Raw genomic sequence first — 17,740 nt, 5'->3', positions numbered from 1 at the left:
AAATCAGTAACTCCATCCATCTTTCTCATAGTCATTTGGCTTTAGCCATGAAGAAGTTTTCTAGCTTGAGGCACAAAGAAGCATTTTCTTTCTCACTTTGGGTCTCTTTATTGAGTGCAGTGAACACTGTAGGATTAATATCTCTAGAGACCAGTCAGCCAGTGCTGTGCATTTCTTCTCTGTGCCTTTCTGCTGGGCCTTGTGTGTGTTTGACCTCTTGTCTGTGTCACAGACAAGAGGTCAAAGTCAGTCCCTGTGCCTGGCACCATATTTGGCCACAATGATAGGTCTCCCAACACGAGCTTGGCAGCAGTGCTGGGATGGGTTTGTGCAAAGAGTACCTTCATCCCCAAAGATAAGCTTAAAGGTATGTGCCAAAACTGTTTACACCATCGAGGGAACCCTCAAACACTCACCAGTCCCACTGGCTTGCAAACCTGCAGCACCCTGAATGTCCCTGCTGAATAGCAGGAGCTTATCATGGGACATGTGTAGGACTGAGCAGGTGTGGGACAGAGTTAGGATATCTAGGTGACAGTCTTCCCTGCTCATTGTTTGGCCATAAAGAAGGTACCTCCTTTCACTATGCTTTCACCATCTGGATCCCTGGTGTACCAGTTAACAGACTGTGAATGTGGACAAAGGGCCAGACAGAATTGCTGATGGTATAAATTATAGCAGCCCTTCTGAAGATAACCACACAGCAGCCCTCTGCTCAAACCCTGCGAGTTATATCCTTTCTGACCACAAAGGAAAGCAGACAACCAACATTACAGTATTGCACTGAATTTCTTCCTCCCAGGGGAAGAGACAAACAGACCATTTGTGATCAGATCTATGATCAAGACCACAGACTCCTTCAATTTGCATGTCTTTCTGAAGTGCAGCAAGGCAGGCTCCAGCCAGGGCTTGGTCTCCTGCGGCATATCCCTTGTTTAAGCACTGATGGCTGAAGATTACTCTGAATTACTTACAGCACTGATGGTGAAATCACAGGTGAAATCCTAGCCTCATATATGTTAGTGAAGCTTAGATTTCAGCCCTGTAGCTGCAGCTACAGCTGGTAAGCATTGCCTCCAAACAGGCTGTAAAAGATGGGAGGAAGGAAGGAGGAAGAAAAGGAGATGAGAAATTCTGAGATAAGTAGCATAGGGTGTCTGAGCTGGAATACATACTCTTTGATTTCTAAGCCCACACTCAATGAAAGGCTAGAGTACTATCATCACCTGAGAACTAGGCACTTGTGGACTTAATCCATACAAGCCTGAATTCACACCTCACTCTTAGAGGCTTGTGTCATAGAAACAGAATCATGGAATTGGTGAGGTTCGAAGATACCTTTGAGATCACCAAATGGCTTGCCTAGAGCTTGCAACCCACCACTGCTCCTAAGCCACTACCACTAAACCATGTTTCTAACCACCACATCCATGTGTCTTTTAAATAATTCCAGGGATAGTGACTCCACCATTTCCTTGTGCAGCCTGTTCTGGTGCCTGATAACCCTTTCCATGAAGAAATTGTTCCTAACATCCAGCCCAAACCTTCCCCAGCACAACCTGAGGCTGTTTCCTCTTGTCCTGTTACTCATTGCAAAGGTGAAGAGACTGACACCTACCTCGCTCCAGCCTCCTCTGAGGGAGTTGAGGGTGATGAGATCTCCCCCAGCCTCCTCTTCTGAAGACTAAACAAACCCAGTTCCCTCAGCCATTTCTCATAAGCTTTGTGTTCAAAACCCATCAGCAGCTTTGGTGCTCTTCTAAACCAATGAGTGCGCAAAACCTTGAAGAACAGCAGAGGCTTTTAAAAGCACTTTCTACCACCCCAACTTTAAATGACTTTTACTTTATTCCATCTTCCATCTCTCCAAGTGATTATCCAGTAAGGTCTTTGAAACATTCTTCAAAGCTGCTAAGACAGTTCTGCCAAAGTCAGCAGCACTGGGGATGCTCCTGCACGCTCGTCACAGCTCTCATTTCTGACTTCCCTTTCCCTGCATGTGAAATGCATTGTCAGCTATGGTTCTGCGGCACTGCACCACTTCAGCACCGGAATTGGGATGCTCTTCGAAATGTCAGAGAGATTTTCTTCTTCATTAAGCCCTGTAGGTTACAGGTAATGCCTGATTATCATTACCAGCATTCCCAATTACTGTGTTTTGCTGAAGGAAGATGGAGAGGTTGAATAGTGTCTTCCACCTTCTGCTTTCCTTCATAATGAAATGAGGACTCATTTGCTATTGCCTCAAGCTACAGCTGGAAAGTGTGTGGTCCTTTGAACGCTGGATAATTAGGACCTTATGACCTTTATCTAAGACTTATTTACATTAATCTTTAAGTCTCACTTTTCCTGTCATTAGAAGAAGAGCAGTTTCCTTTACATTTCTGGGCCCTGTCCAGGTTTCCACAGTTCTTTTCCTGACTATTTTGCAGTACTGCAAAGGGCAGGTGTCCAACATGGGCTCATGGCTGCCAGGACCTCAGCTGAGATTTTTCAGCTCTGTTCCAGTGTGCCATGCTGATAGTGATGTAGCTCAGGACACTGGAGGTAAAAAGGAAACATTTCCACAGACAACATTCACATTTGGTGATGATAAATCCAAGGTTCTTTGTAAGGTACAGGACATCAGAGCTTAGGGACTTTAGCAGAGAATACAGAATGTGCAAGAAAGTCACAGTTTTAGTAACCTGCAAAACCAGATCAGAGTCCCCTTCAGAGAAAGCTAAGCTCAGAATGGCAGCACTCTCCATTATCCATGAATTATTGGCTTTGCTTGAAAGATATCCAGTGCCACCAAAGAGGAAAGATGGGGAATGAGGAAGCCTCCTTTAAGTCCAGCTTGCACCGTGAATGTAGTCTTAAGACATACATTATGGCTAGAGACATGTGAAAACTGGGATTGCTTAAGTAGGTCTTTCATAGGTCTGTTGGAAATCCAGAACTGGAGAGGAAGCCTGTCCCACAGAGATGATGCCAGTGGCTTGACTTGTAAGCCTCCTGTCACAGCCTACATTATCTTTGGTTCTTGCAACCACTGCCCAATCTCAGAGATCATCATATGGCTGGATAGAATATTTGTGCAGAGCCTTTACAAAGAAGAGAGTTCCCAAGTCCACGTCAGACTTGGATATAATTGCAGTTACCAGTGCTCACTGGGTATCTGTGTTCAAAACAGGAAGATGTTGATGTGAATAAGGACTGGGATGAGGAGCAAAACAGAGGAAACATTGTCTTTCTGAAAACATGTGTGTACAAGTACAGCCTTTTCTGGACTGATGTATACAGTGTTTGCCACCCCAACTCATAAATGACATTTCCAGATTTAAAAGGGGTATCAAGAAAAGCAACTAAGATGCTAAAAAGCATGGAAATAATTTCCTATTAAAACCAACTGGAAAACACTGTACATGGCTGGGCTAGCCACTAGACAGAAGACAGATACTCTCTATTGTCGCCTCTGCCCTCTTAAAGGGAAGAGAAAAAACTAAGGGAGCCTTATGCATTGGAAAAGAAAACCAAAACAGCATTAATGGAGACCCTAGTAATAACAATAAAATTAAATACGTACATGTATACAGGAGGAGGCTCAGGGGAGACCTTATTGCTCTCTACAACTACCTGAAGGGAGGTTGTAGCCAGGAGGGGGTTGGTCTCTTCTCCCAGGCAACCAGCACCAGAACAACAGGACACAGTCTCAAGCTGTGCCAGGGGAAGAGAGAGTTGTTAGCCATTGGAATGGGCTGCCCAAGGAGGTGGAGGAGTCACCATCCCTGGAGGTGTTCAAGAGGGGATTGCACATGGCACTTGGTGCCATGGTTTAGTTAGTCATGAGGTGCTGGGTGACAGGTTGGACTTGATGATCTTTGAGGTCTCTTCCAACCTTATTGATTCTATGATTCTGTATGTATATCTGTATATATTCCTTTCCCTAATACTCTTTTACCTTCCTTCCCCTTAAATACCTTTTAATTTGTGTTAATATTACCTTTTTAACTTCCAAGACAGTGCATGGCTGTTCTTTCATTGTTCACCCCTTTGTCTTCTCCTGCCTAACTTTCCCCATGGGGGAAAAGGGAGAGAGGAGAGGAAGACAAATTACATCTGTCCCATTGGGTATTTTGGCTCCGGGAAAACTCAGACGGCAACATCATTAGAAGATAGCAGACCTGAGAATCACATGGGAGTAGAGACAGTATTTCACTGCCACAGAGGAGGAAATTCTGCACCTGTAGTGTTCTCTGGAAAATTGTGACATTCCACTTTCCTCACCCTGTCCCTCACATGGCTATTTGCACCAATGCAAAGCAGGCTGTGAAATACAAATCACAGAATCACTGAATCTTAGGGGCTAAAAGGGACCTCAAGAGATCATCTTTTCCACCCCCCTCTGACAGAGCAGGATCATCTACACCAGATCACACAAGAATGCATTCAGATGGGTCTTGAATATCACCAGAGAGGGAGACTCCACAAGCCCCTGGGCAGCCTGTTCCAGTGTTCTGTCACCTTCACAGTGAAATAATTCTTTCTCCTGTTTCCATGGAACTTCCTATGCCTCAGCTTCCACCTATTGCCTCTTTGTCCTGTTACTGAGCATCATTGAAAAGAGCCTGGCTCCATCCTCTTGGCACTCACACTTTGTGTATTTATAAACATTGATGAGGTCACCTCACAGTCTCCTCTTCTCCAAGCTGAAGAGCCCCAGCTCCCTCAGTCTGTCCTCGTAAGGAAGATGTTCCACTCCCTTAATCATTTTTGTGGACTCTCTCAAGCAACTCCCTGTCCTTCTTGAACTGAGGGGCCCCGAACTGGACACAATACTCCAGATGTGGCATCACCAGGGCAGAGTAGAGAGGGAAGAAAACCTCTGTTGACCTACAGACCACATCCCTTCTAATCCACCCCAGAATGGCATTGGCCTTCTTGGCCACAAGAGCACATTGCTGGCTCATGGTCAACCTTCCATCCACTAGGACCCCCAGGTCCTTTTCCCCTTCACTGCTCTCCAGCAGGCCAGTCCCTCACCTATACTGGTACATGGGGTTGCTCTTTCCCATGTAGAAATAACACAATGCAAAGGTGAAGAATTTCAGAACAACTGAGGACTAGGGACATAACTTGGACACCTTTAAGCATGTTGCAGGTAACTTAAATTTCATTTATATTCTTACTTTGTTTCTGGAGTAGTGCTACAGACAAGAAAATGCTGGCATGCTGCTTTAGTGTTGTTCACTCTGGGGCAGCCATGGGAAGACAACTGTTATTTGCATTGCTTTCCTTGGCTGCCAGGTGTAGCAGCAGAAATAAGCTCCCATGAAACAGCAGCAAAGGTGTTGTGCCTGATGCCAGCTACCCATGGGCCAAGACTAAAATTCCAGTCATAAACTGTGATCCTCTGCTTAGTGCAGGCTGCACTTTCCAGTTGGTACATGACAATAGATGGGCTCCCTTTCCAAATCTTTACACAGCCAGTGCTCCCCAGGTGCAGCAAGTATTGTCCTTCCATCAATACACCAACTGAACTGAAAACAAAGAATTGATTCAACTCCAAACCATAAAAAAAAGACTCTGTAGAGACCTGCTCCCTCTAAGGAAGTGAAGAGAAGATGGTGCCTCGCAGTGCTCCTGCCTTGCAGGATATAGGGCCCTGGGGGAGCTGCTGGCCCGCTTACATGCAAAGCCATTGTCATCTGGCTGATTTTTCGTTTCAGCTGTGAAAATGGCTCCATTGTGATGCTATTTCATCAAGCAGGAGAAAGTATTCTTCATTTCCTAACAAAAGAAGATCCATTTGTTTCCCTGGGCGCAATTTACTCTTTCACATTTCTGGGCTTTGTTGTATTCTTACCTGACAATCCGAGAGTGCTTTTGATGTGAGAGCTAGCCAGATTTGGAGGTAAGACTCAAAAACCTGGGAAAGTACAAAGAGAATCTGACACTGTGTGATATTCACCTCCTCTTCTCCCCAGAAGGCACACAGTAGCCAATCTTCCTCTGTAGTCTGCTGTGCTGGATGCTGATCTCACTTCAAAGCTGCACTAATGTAAACTTTTCACAGCAACTTTGATGGAAACTCTCTGGATTTACGCCAATGCAATCTCGATTAGAATAAGTCTCATCTCCTCATCCATATGTAATGCATAAACCTTCTCCTACCACTTTTGAATTTTGTCCTGTTGAGTAGGTTGGCATCTGGGGGAGCCTCTCTAAGCATACCAACACCAAAGACACAAAAGTAACAAAAAGGCCTACAAATAAAAGCCTTGGCAATGATGCTCGGTGAAGAGAACACTTTCTTGGCATGCAAGTCACCAATGAAAGACATGAAGAGAGCTAAGAGATTGTCCTTCTTACATCAATCCCCCACTGCTGCTGAACAAAGCCCACTGACTCATTTCATGCTTTACCCAGATTGGAATCCATCTGCTTTTTCCATCTACTTTTTGATATGTTGAGGACTGCTTAGAAACTGACCTCCTGTACAACTGGGAATGCCAGGGGTTCCAGATCAGCAAATAGTGGATACAGGACAGTTCTTTGAAGACATTTCCTAAGCCATTACCAACAGACAGGTGGAGTATGTAGCAAGGAAAGACAAGGGCTGTCAGGGCAATTAGCAGCTGATATAGAATCATAGAATCAGTCAGGGTTGGAAGGGACCACAAGGATCATCTAGCTCCAGCCCCCCTGCCATGGGCAGGGACACCTCACACTAGATCAGGCTGGCCAGAGCCTCATCCAGCCTGCTCTTAAACACCTCCAGGGATGGGAACCCAAACCATTCTATGATTCTGTGATTAAGAATTGCGCACTTCTCTTTATCTTGTTAGCTGTGCCTTTCCCCTCTTCCTATCTTTTTTGGCCTGCTCTTAGATGAAGGCAAAAATATCTTCTGTATATAAATGAAATCTCCTTGTCTTGTGTTTATGTTTGCACTGGGCAAGATATCCACAGATAACAGAATACAGCCATTGCAGTAAAATTTAAGGCAGAGGAACATCACCACACAAAAGTAGCACGGTCGGCACGCCTCACAGTAGTAGCAGCCAAGCATGCCATGGCAACCAGCCAACTGATGGCACTGGCTAGGTGCCAATTTGATTTATTTTTGGCAGCCTGACACTGCATACCACTGTGCCAGCCTTCGATCACAGAAATGATAAGAGATGACCTTTGAAAGCCAAGGGGATGGCTTCTGGGAGAGGGGGACTGATGGAGCTGAAAGAGGATCTGTCTCCAGGCTGGAGGAGCAGTGGAGTGGCAGAAGAGAAGAGAATAGGAGTAGAATAGAATAGGAGTAGAATAGAATAGAATAGAATAGAATAGGAGAATAGGAGAAGAGAAGAGAAGAGAAGAGAAGAGAAGAGAAGAGAAGAGAAGAGAAGAGAAGAGAAGAGAAGAGAAGAGAAGAGAAGAGAAGAGAAGAGAAGAGAAGAGAAGAGAAGAGAAGAGAAGAGAAGAGAAGAGAAGAGAAGAGAAGAGAAGAGAAGAGAAGAGAAGAGAAGAGAAGAGAAGTAGAATAGAATAGGTTGGAAGAGATCTTCAAGATGTTTGGTAGCCCTTCCCCTTTCATGCATGCCCATCACATCCATGCCAGCAACCGCTATTACTGCATTTGTTGGGAGAAAGGTCAAGACATGGTAAACGTTTTTAAGTCAGAATGAGTAACTACCAAGAAAGAGAGAGAGAGGTTTAAAGAGATGAGAGGATAGCAATAGGATGAAGGTACGAAAAAGAAGAAAATAGGCTTTCTATCAGGAAACCTTTCTTGTCTGTGGGAACTGCTATACTGTGATGATGATCTTTAAGGAGAAAGCAGCTTCTTAATATTCTGGACATTGTGCTACGGAAGGTATTGCAGAACACAACCCAGCATCCTCAGAGAGATGGACAAAAAGGCCCATTTAGTCTTTTTTCTTTTTGCATTTCTTTCTTGGATGGCTCTGGGGGCACTTACCCAGCTGCTCAAGCTTGTGACTGGAAGGTTGATATCTAACTGGAACAAGAATTTAGGGGGGCAAAAAGAGAAAATCTATATTCATTAGCATTTGAAAGAGACTCTCGGTCTGACTGTGGCCACACACTTTCCATGTTTGCTTTCTGCAAACATTGGTAAGCTTGAGTATTGCTGCATGCATATGGAATAAGCATAAAAAGATGCACATGCTGGCCTTCAACACTCAGGCTCTCAAAACTCATTTAAAAATATATATGTAATTGTAGATTTTCCAACTTACTCAGTTAGCTATTTACATAAGGAACAGTATCATGTGCAAATGAGTATTAATTCCTGCATTTAAATGGCCACTTCAAATGATGTGGTCATGAATGGCTGGCCATTCCAAATGATGATAGAATAGAATAGAATAGAATAGAATAGAATAGAATAGAATAGAGTAGAATAGAGTAGACTAGACTAGACTAGACTAGACTAGACTAGACTAGACTAGAATAGAATAGAATAGAATAGAATAGAATAGAATAGAATAGAATAGAATTAACCAGGTTGGAAAAGACCTTTAAGATCATCAGGTCCAACGTATCATCCAACACCATCTAATCAACTAAACCATGGCACCAAGCACCCCATCCAGGCTCTTCCTAAACACCTCCAGTGATGGTGACTCCACCACCTCCCTGGGTAGCCCATTCCAATGGCCAATCTTTCTATGAAGAACTTCTTCCTAACATCCAGCCTAAACCTCCCCTGGCACAGCTTGAGACTGTGTCCTCTTGTTCTGGTGCTGGTTGCCTGGGAGAAGAGACCAGCCCTCACCTGGCTACAACCTCCCTTCAGGTAGTTGTAGACAGCAATAAGGTCTCCCCTGAGCCTCCTCTTCTCCAGGCTAAGCAACCCCAGCTCCCTCAGCCTCTCCTCACAGGGCTGTGCTCCAAACCCCTCCCCAGCTTTGTTGCCCTTCTCTGGACACATTCCAGCAAGCCAACATCCTTCCTAAACTGAGAGGCCCAGAACTGTTCAAGATAACAAGAGCATGGGACAGATACCTGCAAATAATTTAGAATACTGCATAGAAATAAACCATTCATTGATGAATGGTGATTCAAAACAGGTAAAATGAAGCAAATTAAATAGCTTGCTACTGTGAATGTCCTAGCTCTAGCTATTAGAGCAGATTAATCTAAATAAAAATAGGATGTTAATTCAAAGCAAAATCACTATTCCTATTAAGGAATAAAGCATCCCATGTCTGAAATAAGAGTCAATTAACACTCATTATCCTCTATACAGTGGATTCACTGATTCACTTTGTCCCATTTTTCCCATTGATGTTTGTACCTTTGCCCAAGTATAAAAACTATGCAAGTACAGCATGCAGCATACCAAATTACATTGCACAAATCACATGGCATTTATTCTGCCATTCTTCTCATCACACAAAGCAAGAACAAAGGGCTGGAGACCTGGACAACAAAAAGCCTACTTGGACAAGGCAATTTCCTGGCTTATCTCTAGAAATGTTTAAATGAAGGGGGGTTAAAACTAGAAACCCTTCACTGTTGTGTACATTCAGCTCAGACTCAGGTTCTTGTAAGGCCAGTCCCTTTGTCCATACCTTAAATCATAAATGTTCTGCATGAGCTCCTCTCCCAGTACTTATCTGTCCTTTTGGATATTTGTTCTTTCCTGTTTGTTCACTTCATTGAACAGGAATGGAGGTGCCTGAAGCCCTGAGTTACCTACAAAGCTGGGAAGCCTAGGGAGTGGGAATTGTAATCTGTGGAAGAGAAGTAGTGGACCAAATGAAAAGATGAAGAAATACCAGTTAAAGGGTAAGAGTGGATGCTGAGGTTCTGTAACATTTACATCAGGCTGTTTATGAGTATCAAGATGATATGCTGATTTTTGCCCCAACAAGCTAATGAATGAAGAATACCCTGTACAACTGCATGTCTCAAGAACATGGAGTCTCGTTGTGCTCAGCATTGCCTCTTGATTGAGTTTCATGTGGTGCCTGCCCCTGCTGTTACCTTTTTCTTGGTTTATGTTCTCTCACTTTGCAAAGGAAAGAAGGTAAAGACCCAGAGAAAAAATATCCTTAGGACTTTAATGCATTTGCTCCCAAGCTCAGGACCACAAATCAAACCCAGCTCGTCTTTATGGTTTGTAAACACCATATCTCTGTCCAAAATGCTCACTTTTGCCTCTCAATATTTTTCACTTCTTCCCAGGGGAGCTAATAAAGAGAGCTGCAAACATACACAAGCCAAGAGTTGAAAACACCTCCTAGAGCATATCCTTGCATTCAACCCTCTTCTCTGTCCTCACTCACTGAGCTGTTGGGGGCTTTAATCTTCCCTTTCCCTACTTGATCCTCTTACCATGTGGGTCTGACCCAGCTGACATGTCTAAAAGCTTCATGCAAGTGTGGTTGTCATGGGCTACTTCACGTACACAGGCTGGAAGTATTGGTGTGGATGAAACTTCAGGCAATGCTGATGACATGGTGTTCCTGACTCAGATGTGGTTGTACCAAGAATACCATGCATTCACAAGCAGATGTTAAAAAAGATCATTTTGGCTCCCTCTTGACCATCCCACCAGCAAGGGTAAATGTCCTTCTGCTGTATGAGAGTGTGAGATTTTTCAGCTCAAGCTGGCAGGCTCTGTTGAGGTAGTATCAGCTCAGGCTGTTTCGTTTCCTCCCTGGAGCTGCCTGTGCTGGTGTGCCTGGGAAGGTTCATTTCTCTCTTTAGCATCTGCAGAGCTTGCAGAGCCCTGACAGGCTCCTCCAAGCCTCTCAGCTGGTTGACACTCTCCTGTCACCATGATAAAAAGGGTTGGATGGCACCTCCACCTAAGGGAACAGGAAGCTCGAGAGGAGGTGGAGTATTTCCAAAACCTGCCAGCAATCAGGGAAAAGGGTGTTAAGCAAGAACATGCATCTCCTCCCACCCCTGAAACACAGCAAGGGGATTCCCATGTTAACCCTCAGCCTAACCACCACACCAGCTCTTGCTGGCCAACCTCAGACGCATCCCCAAGAGACCAAGGGAGGTATCCGTTCCTGGAGAGGCCCTTTCCCCGGCGAGGCACGCACTCACCTGTCTTCTCTTCGGTTTGGCTGCTCTCCACTGTCTCCATTTGGGGTTGCGCTGTTGCCTTGGCAGTAGCATCCTCTGCGGCAGGGGTGGCGGTGGCAGTGGTGTCAGCAGCAGGCACATCGGCTTGTTTAGGCTCCTCTTTGTCTTGGGCTTCATCAGCCTTCAAGGACAGCGAGTTGTCAGTGGAAGCTTTAGTGGCACTTTCCGTTTCGGCGGCAGCAGTGGGCTTTTCCTCCGAGGATGCAGCAGGAGTGCTAGCCTGTGGGGCTGGCTGCTCTGAGCCCGTGTCGGCAGCTCCGTCCCCTTTTTTCTCCTCTGCTGGCGCGCTGCTGTCTTTGCTGCCCTCCTCCAGCTGGGCACTGTCAGCAGCAGCCGCTTCTGTGGCAGTGGGAACCTCGCTCTCTTTGTTCTCAGCTGCTCCACCGGCAGGGCCTTCCTCCTTCTTGTCGGTGGCCTCAGTCTCAGATGCTGGGGCATCTCCCTTCTTCTCTCCCTTGAGCTTTTTCCTTGTTATGTGTCCACGGAAGCTGGCCTGGATTTTGGTGGCTGCCTTATGAGCTTTATCTTCTGGTTTGATGCCATCTTGCTCAATCTTTTGGTCTCCATCCTCATTTTTTTCAACCTTTGAAGAAGAACAAGGGAGGAGGGCAGAGAAGAAAACAGGGACATAAGTTAAAGTTCCTCCAGCAGCCCAGACTCTGTTTTTATTTCTGATGTCCCACATTCCCCACCTGCTACCCAGCGACAACTTTCAAAGCATCCTTCCCATTTGGTATGAGTTTAAAGCCAGGTGGCTCTAATTTCATCCTAGGGCTGGACAGACACAGGGGCTTTGCAAGAGGAATTTAAAGCACCTCATCATCATCAGCGCTGAGAGCACTGTAGCAGTGTGGGAAGGCTTGCACCAGCTGGGTTTTCTCTATTGCCATGATTTACTTTTCCCATCCATTTTGAAGCGCACCGATTTTTTCCCCTCCTCGTTTTCAAAGCACTCTCACGAGGGGGATTTTTTTCAGTCCTTCTGCATTCACCTTTACCTTCAAGTCTTTGTTTCTTTTTAATGACACCTTGTTTCACAGGTGCCTGACTCCAATGACACCAAGTGTTCTGTTCTGTAGCTTTCTGGCTCAGAATTGCCAACAGAGAATAGTATCGCTACCCGCTCCACTGCAGATGCATGCTGTCAGACATACCCAGATATGCACGGGATATGCTCCTCTCAAATGCCCTGCCTGCAAGCACTCCAAGCTCCTTACCTCAGCTTCACACTCATGATTTCAATGAAGGAATAATAGGCAGCTTGCCTTATCTAGAGTATTGTGTCCAGTTCTGGGCTCCCCAGTTTGAGAGAGACAGTATCACAGTATCACCAAGGTTGGAAGAGACCTCAAAGATCATCAAGTCCAACCTGTCACCACAGACCTCATGACTAAACCATGGCACCAAGTGCCACGTCCAGTCCCCTCTTGAACACCTCCAGGGACGGTGACTCCACCACCTCCCTGGGCAGCACATTCCAATGGCTAACGACTCTCTCAGTGAAGAACTTTCTCCTCACCTCGAGCCTAAACCTCCCCTGCAACAGCTTGAGACTGTGTCCTCTTGTTCTGGTGCTGGTTGCTTGAGAGAAGAGACCAACCCCCTCCTGGCTACAACCTCCCTTCAGGTAGTTGTAGACAGCAATAAGGTCTCCGCTGAGCCTCCTCTTCTCCAGGTTAAACAATCCCAGCTCCCTCACCCTCTCCTTGTAGGGCTTGTTCTCAAGGCCTCTCCCCAGCCTCGTTGTCCTTCTCTAGACACGTTCCAGTGTCTCAATGTCCTTCTTAAATTGAGGGGCCCAGAACTAGACACAGTACTCAAGGTGTGGCCTAACCAGTGCAGAGTACAGGGGCACAATGACTTCCCTGCTCCTGCTGGCCACACTATTCTTGATGCAGGCCAGGATGCCATTGGGCTTCTTGGCCACCTGGGCACACTGCTGGCTCATGCTTAGGCAGCTGTCAGTCAGCACCCCCGAGTCCCTTTCTGTTTGGCAGACAGGGAACTACTGGAGGGAGTCCAGTGAAGGGCTATGAGAATGATTAAGGGAATAGAGTATCTGTCTTATGAGGAAAGGCTGAGAGACCTGGGGCTGTTTAGTCTGCAGAAGATAAGTCTGAGAATGGATTTAATCAGTGTTTAGAAATACCTTAAGGGTGGGTGTCAAGAAGATGGGGCCAGTCTTTTCCCTGATACCCAGTGATGGGACAAGGGCAACGGATACAAACTGCAACACGGGAAGTTCTACCTCAGAGTGAGGGAAAACTGCTTTACTGTAAGGGTGCCAGAGCACTGGAACAGGCTGCCCAGAGAGGTTGTGGAGTCTTTCTGGAAACTTTCAAAACCTGTCTGAACATGTTCCCGTGTGACCTGCCCCAGGTGAACCTGCTTTGGACTCAGTGATCTCCAGAGGTCCTTTCCAACACCTAGCATTCTGTGATTCTGTGATAAGTGTTTCCAATTTCAGCAGATTATTTCTCTGACTATTGAGGGGAAGTCAGCCTTGCAACAAAGAAGAGGCATTCCCCATGTTTTTCAGACTTCATCCATATATTAGAGTCTTCAATGAGACCAAAACAGAGTCTGTGCCTCACATTGGTCTGCTGCTGATAGATAACACTCAGCTTATAAGCACCCAGTGAATCTACAGGACATACCATGCTTCACCCCAGTAATTCATCAGCCCTTAGGCAAGTAACATCTCAGCTGTATATTGATGAAAGGACACTATTCTATTAATATTACCATCAGGAGGCTTTCAAAAGAGCTACTCAGAAGCAGGGCCACTGGCCTCCCTGCTGTCCGCACCTGGTTTCCAACACTGGCTTAGGTCACAATATAAAGAAAATGAGCTGACTGAGAAAGACAGTAAGTGTTTATTCCTGGGTGGGAAGATGAAAATGTTCCCTAGACCACTGCAACTGAGAGGTGCCACCTAGGGGAAGGCTCAAGACCAGAAGAGCAGAGAGAGAGAACAGCCTATAAATGTGTTCTAAAAGAATGCAACAGGAATAGGGGAGGAGAAGCCACTGCACTGTGCACAACGTGCCTGTGAAAAGGGGGAGAGAGGACTGGTTACACTGGCAACCGTCACTGAGAAACAGACTGGAAGCGATGATTGCCACAGTGTGAGCCAGGGCCAGGCACATAAGTGTGAGTGAATTTGTGCCAGTGAGCCAAATGCTTGGACACTGGCATGACAGAAATGGTACCCACTATTTCCCCCTGGGTCTCTTACAACTCACATAAGATCCCCCACACTAACACTAGTGATCACCTGAGATTGTTGCCCAGGTAAAAAGGAGTGAGCTAGAGTGGGTGTGGTGGCCAAGGAACAAGCAGCCTCAAATCACCAAAGAAAAGAATCATAGAATTGTTTCAGTTAGAAAAGACCTCTAAGATCAAGTCCAACCATCAACCTAACACCACCATGGCTATTAAGCTGTGGCCCAGAGTGCCATATCCACACATTTCTTGAACACCTCCAGGGATGGTGACTCCACCAGCTTCCTGGGCAGCCTATTCCAATTGCTGACCAGTCCACGCAGCTGTCAGGGTAGTGCAGAGTTCTGCACAGGCATCCTTAGCCATGTTCTGCAATTTTCACTAAGTCCTGTGTTGCTGTGGCAACACAACTGCTAATACCTGGACTAGCTGGTTTAAGGAGAGCTTGAGTACGCCTGCATTCCACGGTAGCCACAGCAACGCGAGGTAGACACGGTACTTCTTGATAGCACTGTGTAACACTTGGATGCCCTGGCTTTGACCCTCTCTCCCTAACGACTGTGGTGAATTTCAAATAACAGCAGGACTGGGAGACTGCAAAGACAATTTAGACTTAACTACAGAATGCTAAAGGTCTGTCCCATATGCCTGATTCCTGCGAATCCATTAGCAAATACAACAGAATTTTTAAGTCCTGGTCAAAGATGAAAACCATCTACTGAAGGGAGCTCTCTCTTCACAGAATCACCAAGGTTGGAAATGACCTCAAAGATCATCAAGTCCAACCTGTCACCACAGAAGACCTCATCACTAAACCATGGCACCAAGTGCCACATCCAATCCCCCCCTGAACACCTCCAGGGATGGGGACTCCACCACCTCCCTGGGCACTGGCCTGGTTGCTCTCACATCCCATGCAACTCCAGCACCATGCAGGACATCTGTCAGAAAGTCTGACCTGCTGCATGCATGCTCCTCCGACTCCAGAGAAGGTACCCTGCTGCCTGGGCCATGCAGCCCTGAAAAGGCTAACCTCCTACTTACTGCTAGCAGGAAGCCAGGGCACAGCAAGCCACAGAGTTGGCCCTCCTGCTCTTCTGACAGATGAACTCACAGAGAGCCCTGACTGCCAGCCAGCCCTTTACCTGGCAGGGAATGGAAGAGCAGTTTGTCTCTGCAGAGAGGTCAGACCAAAACATCTCAGCTGCACCTTTAGCTTTACAGAGTTAAAAGACTCCTTTGCTAGTTCCAATGACATCATTGTCCTCTTATCCTACTTGGGATGACATCAGTATGAATCCTTGCCAGCTCACAAGGTCAGTGACTATAAAATGTATTTCCAACAGGGTGCTTTCAGCATAATTTCAGCTATAAAAGATAAGAAACATGAGGCTGTGGCAGAAGTGGAGTTTAAGGTCATAGATGAAAGAAATGTACTAATAGTTTGTCTGTGCCAACTGTGGCCCTCAGGAATCCCATTTCTCTTCAGTCCTTCCCCACTGAAGCATCGCAGGCATTTGAAATTACTTATTTTCTGGCTACTGGCCTGCAGCTACTTCTGGGGTAGGACATGGCATCCATGGAGTATGTGTGTCATGTTGTATAACAATGGCCTGTGTGAGAAACAGATTGTTCAGAGGGAAACTTCTGTTCACACACCAAAAAGACAAGGCCTCTTCATCTGTGGATTCACACGCAGCAGATAAACCTTAATTAAGGAAGCTGCTCAAAAATAACCTGTATACAGTGAAGCTCAGGGAAAGCAATTTATCTTCCTTGGAAAGTTAAAAGGCTGAGCCAGCCCTGCCAGGATGCATTCAAAAGCATCTTAGTGGAAAACAAGAAATCTGTCTGTCTTATCTATCTGCCATTCATCTCTGGGCCCCTCAATTTAGGAGAGGTGTTGAGTTGCTGGAACGTGTCCAGAGAAGGGCAACAAAGCTGGGGAGGGGTTTGGAACACAGCCCTGTGAGGAGAGGCTGAGGGAGCTGGGGTTGCTTAGCCTGGAGAAGAGGAGGCTCAGGGGAGACCTTACTGCTCTCTACAACTACCTGAAGGGAGATTGTAGCCAGGGAGGGGTTGGTCTCTTCTCCCAGGCAACCAGCACCAGAACAAGAGGACACAGTCTCAAGCTGCACCAGGGGAGGTTTAGGCTGCATGGTAGAAAGAAGTTCTTCACAGAAAGAGTGATTGGCCTTTGGAATGTGCTGCCCAGGGAGGTTTTGGAGTCACCATCATTGGAGGTGTTTAGAAAGAGACTGGATGGGGTGCTTGGTGCCATGGTTTAGTTGATTAGATGGTGTTGGGTGATAGGTTGGACTTGATGATCTCGAAGGTCTTTTCCAACCTGGTTAATTCTATTCTATTCTATTCTATTCTATTCTATTCTATTCTATTCTATTCTATTCTATTCTATTCTATTCTATTCTATTCCATTCCATTCCATTCCATTCCATTCCATTCCATTCCATTCCATTCCATTCCATTCCATTCCATGACAACTTGGTTGTAATATCACGGCTGGAATTGTGTGACTATTGTTACTAGTGTTTGTACAGAATCAAGAGCTCCCAGTCAGGAGGCAGGTCTGGTAAGGAGAGGTGTCATATTAGTATTCCATCACACACCCCCTTAATTTACACACCTACATGTAAAGTAAACTCATACTAGTATTTAATATTGACATAGTCAAGATATTGTCAGTGAGCAAGCAATGCACTGCAATTTTACACAGAGTAAATGTCCTCTGCCTCATTTAGAGTGAAACAAATCCTAGATCCTTAAATGAGAGAAGGACTTGAAATCACTGAGGCTGGTGGATACATGGCTATATAGAATCATAGAATCATGGAATCACTAAGGCTGGAAAAGACCTTGAAGATCATTAAGTCCAACCGTAACCCAACTCCTGTGACTACTAAACCATATCCTGAAGCACCACATCTAAACACTTCTTGAACACCTCTAGGGATGGCAACTCCACCATCTCCCTGGGCTGCCTGTTCTAACACTTGACCACTCTCTCAGTAAAGAAATTTTTCCTTATATTCAATCTAAACCTCCTCTGGCACAACTTAAACCCACTTCCTCTTGTCTTACTGCTGGTTACTTGGGAGAAGAGACCAACACCAGCCTCACCACAACCTCTTTTCAGGTAGTTGTAGAGTGCAATATGATCTCCCCTTAGCCTTCTCTTATCCAGGGTAAACAACCCCAGCTCCCTCAACCACTCCTTGTATGACATGCCCTCCAAATCCCTCACCAGCCTTGTTGCTCTTCTCTAGACACGCTCCAGAACCTCAATGTCTTTCTTATGGTGTGGCACCCAGAATTGAAGACAGTATTCAAGCTGTGACCTCACCATGGCTGAGTACAGGGGCACAATCACTTCCCTACTCCTGCCAGACACACT

The 17,740-nt window shown here is 45.9% G+C and overlaps 1 protein-coding gene across 1 annotated transcript in view; it reads right to left on the bottom strand.

Annotated features, from left to right (window-relative positions):
• Positions 1-17,740, bottom strand: part of GAP43 (growth associated protein 43) — a 69,892-nt gene that overhangs the window by 15,542 nt on the left and 36,610 nt on the right. Inside the window, exon 2 of the mRNA XM_009908115.2 lies at positions 11,065-11,686. Within this exon, the coding sequence (XP_009906417.1) occupies positions 11,065-11,686 (622 nt within the window). The remainder of the gene's footprint in view (positions 1-11,064; positions 11,687-17,740) is intronic.

Source organism: Dryobates pubescens, chromosome 8, assembly GCF_014839835.1.
Source record: "Dryobates pubescens isolate bDryPub1 chromosome 8, bDryPub1.pri, whole genome shotgun sequence".
In the NCBI taxonomy this organism is placed as follows: domain Eukaryota; kingdom Metazoa; phylum Chordata; class Aves; order Piciformes; family Picidae; genus Dryobates; species Dryobates pubescens.
The sequence above is the reverse complement of the archived record's forward strand: the minus strand, read 5'-3'. Positions and strand labels throughout refer to the sequence as shown.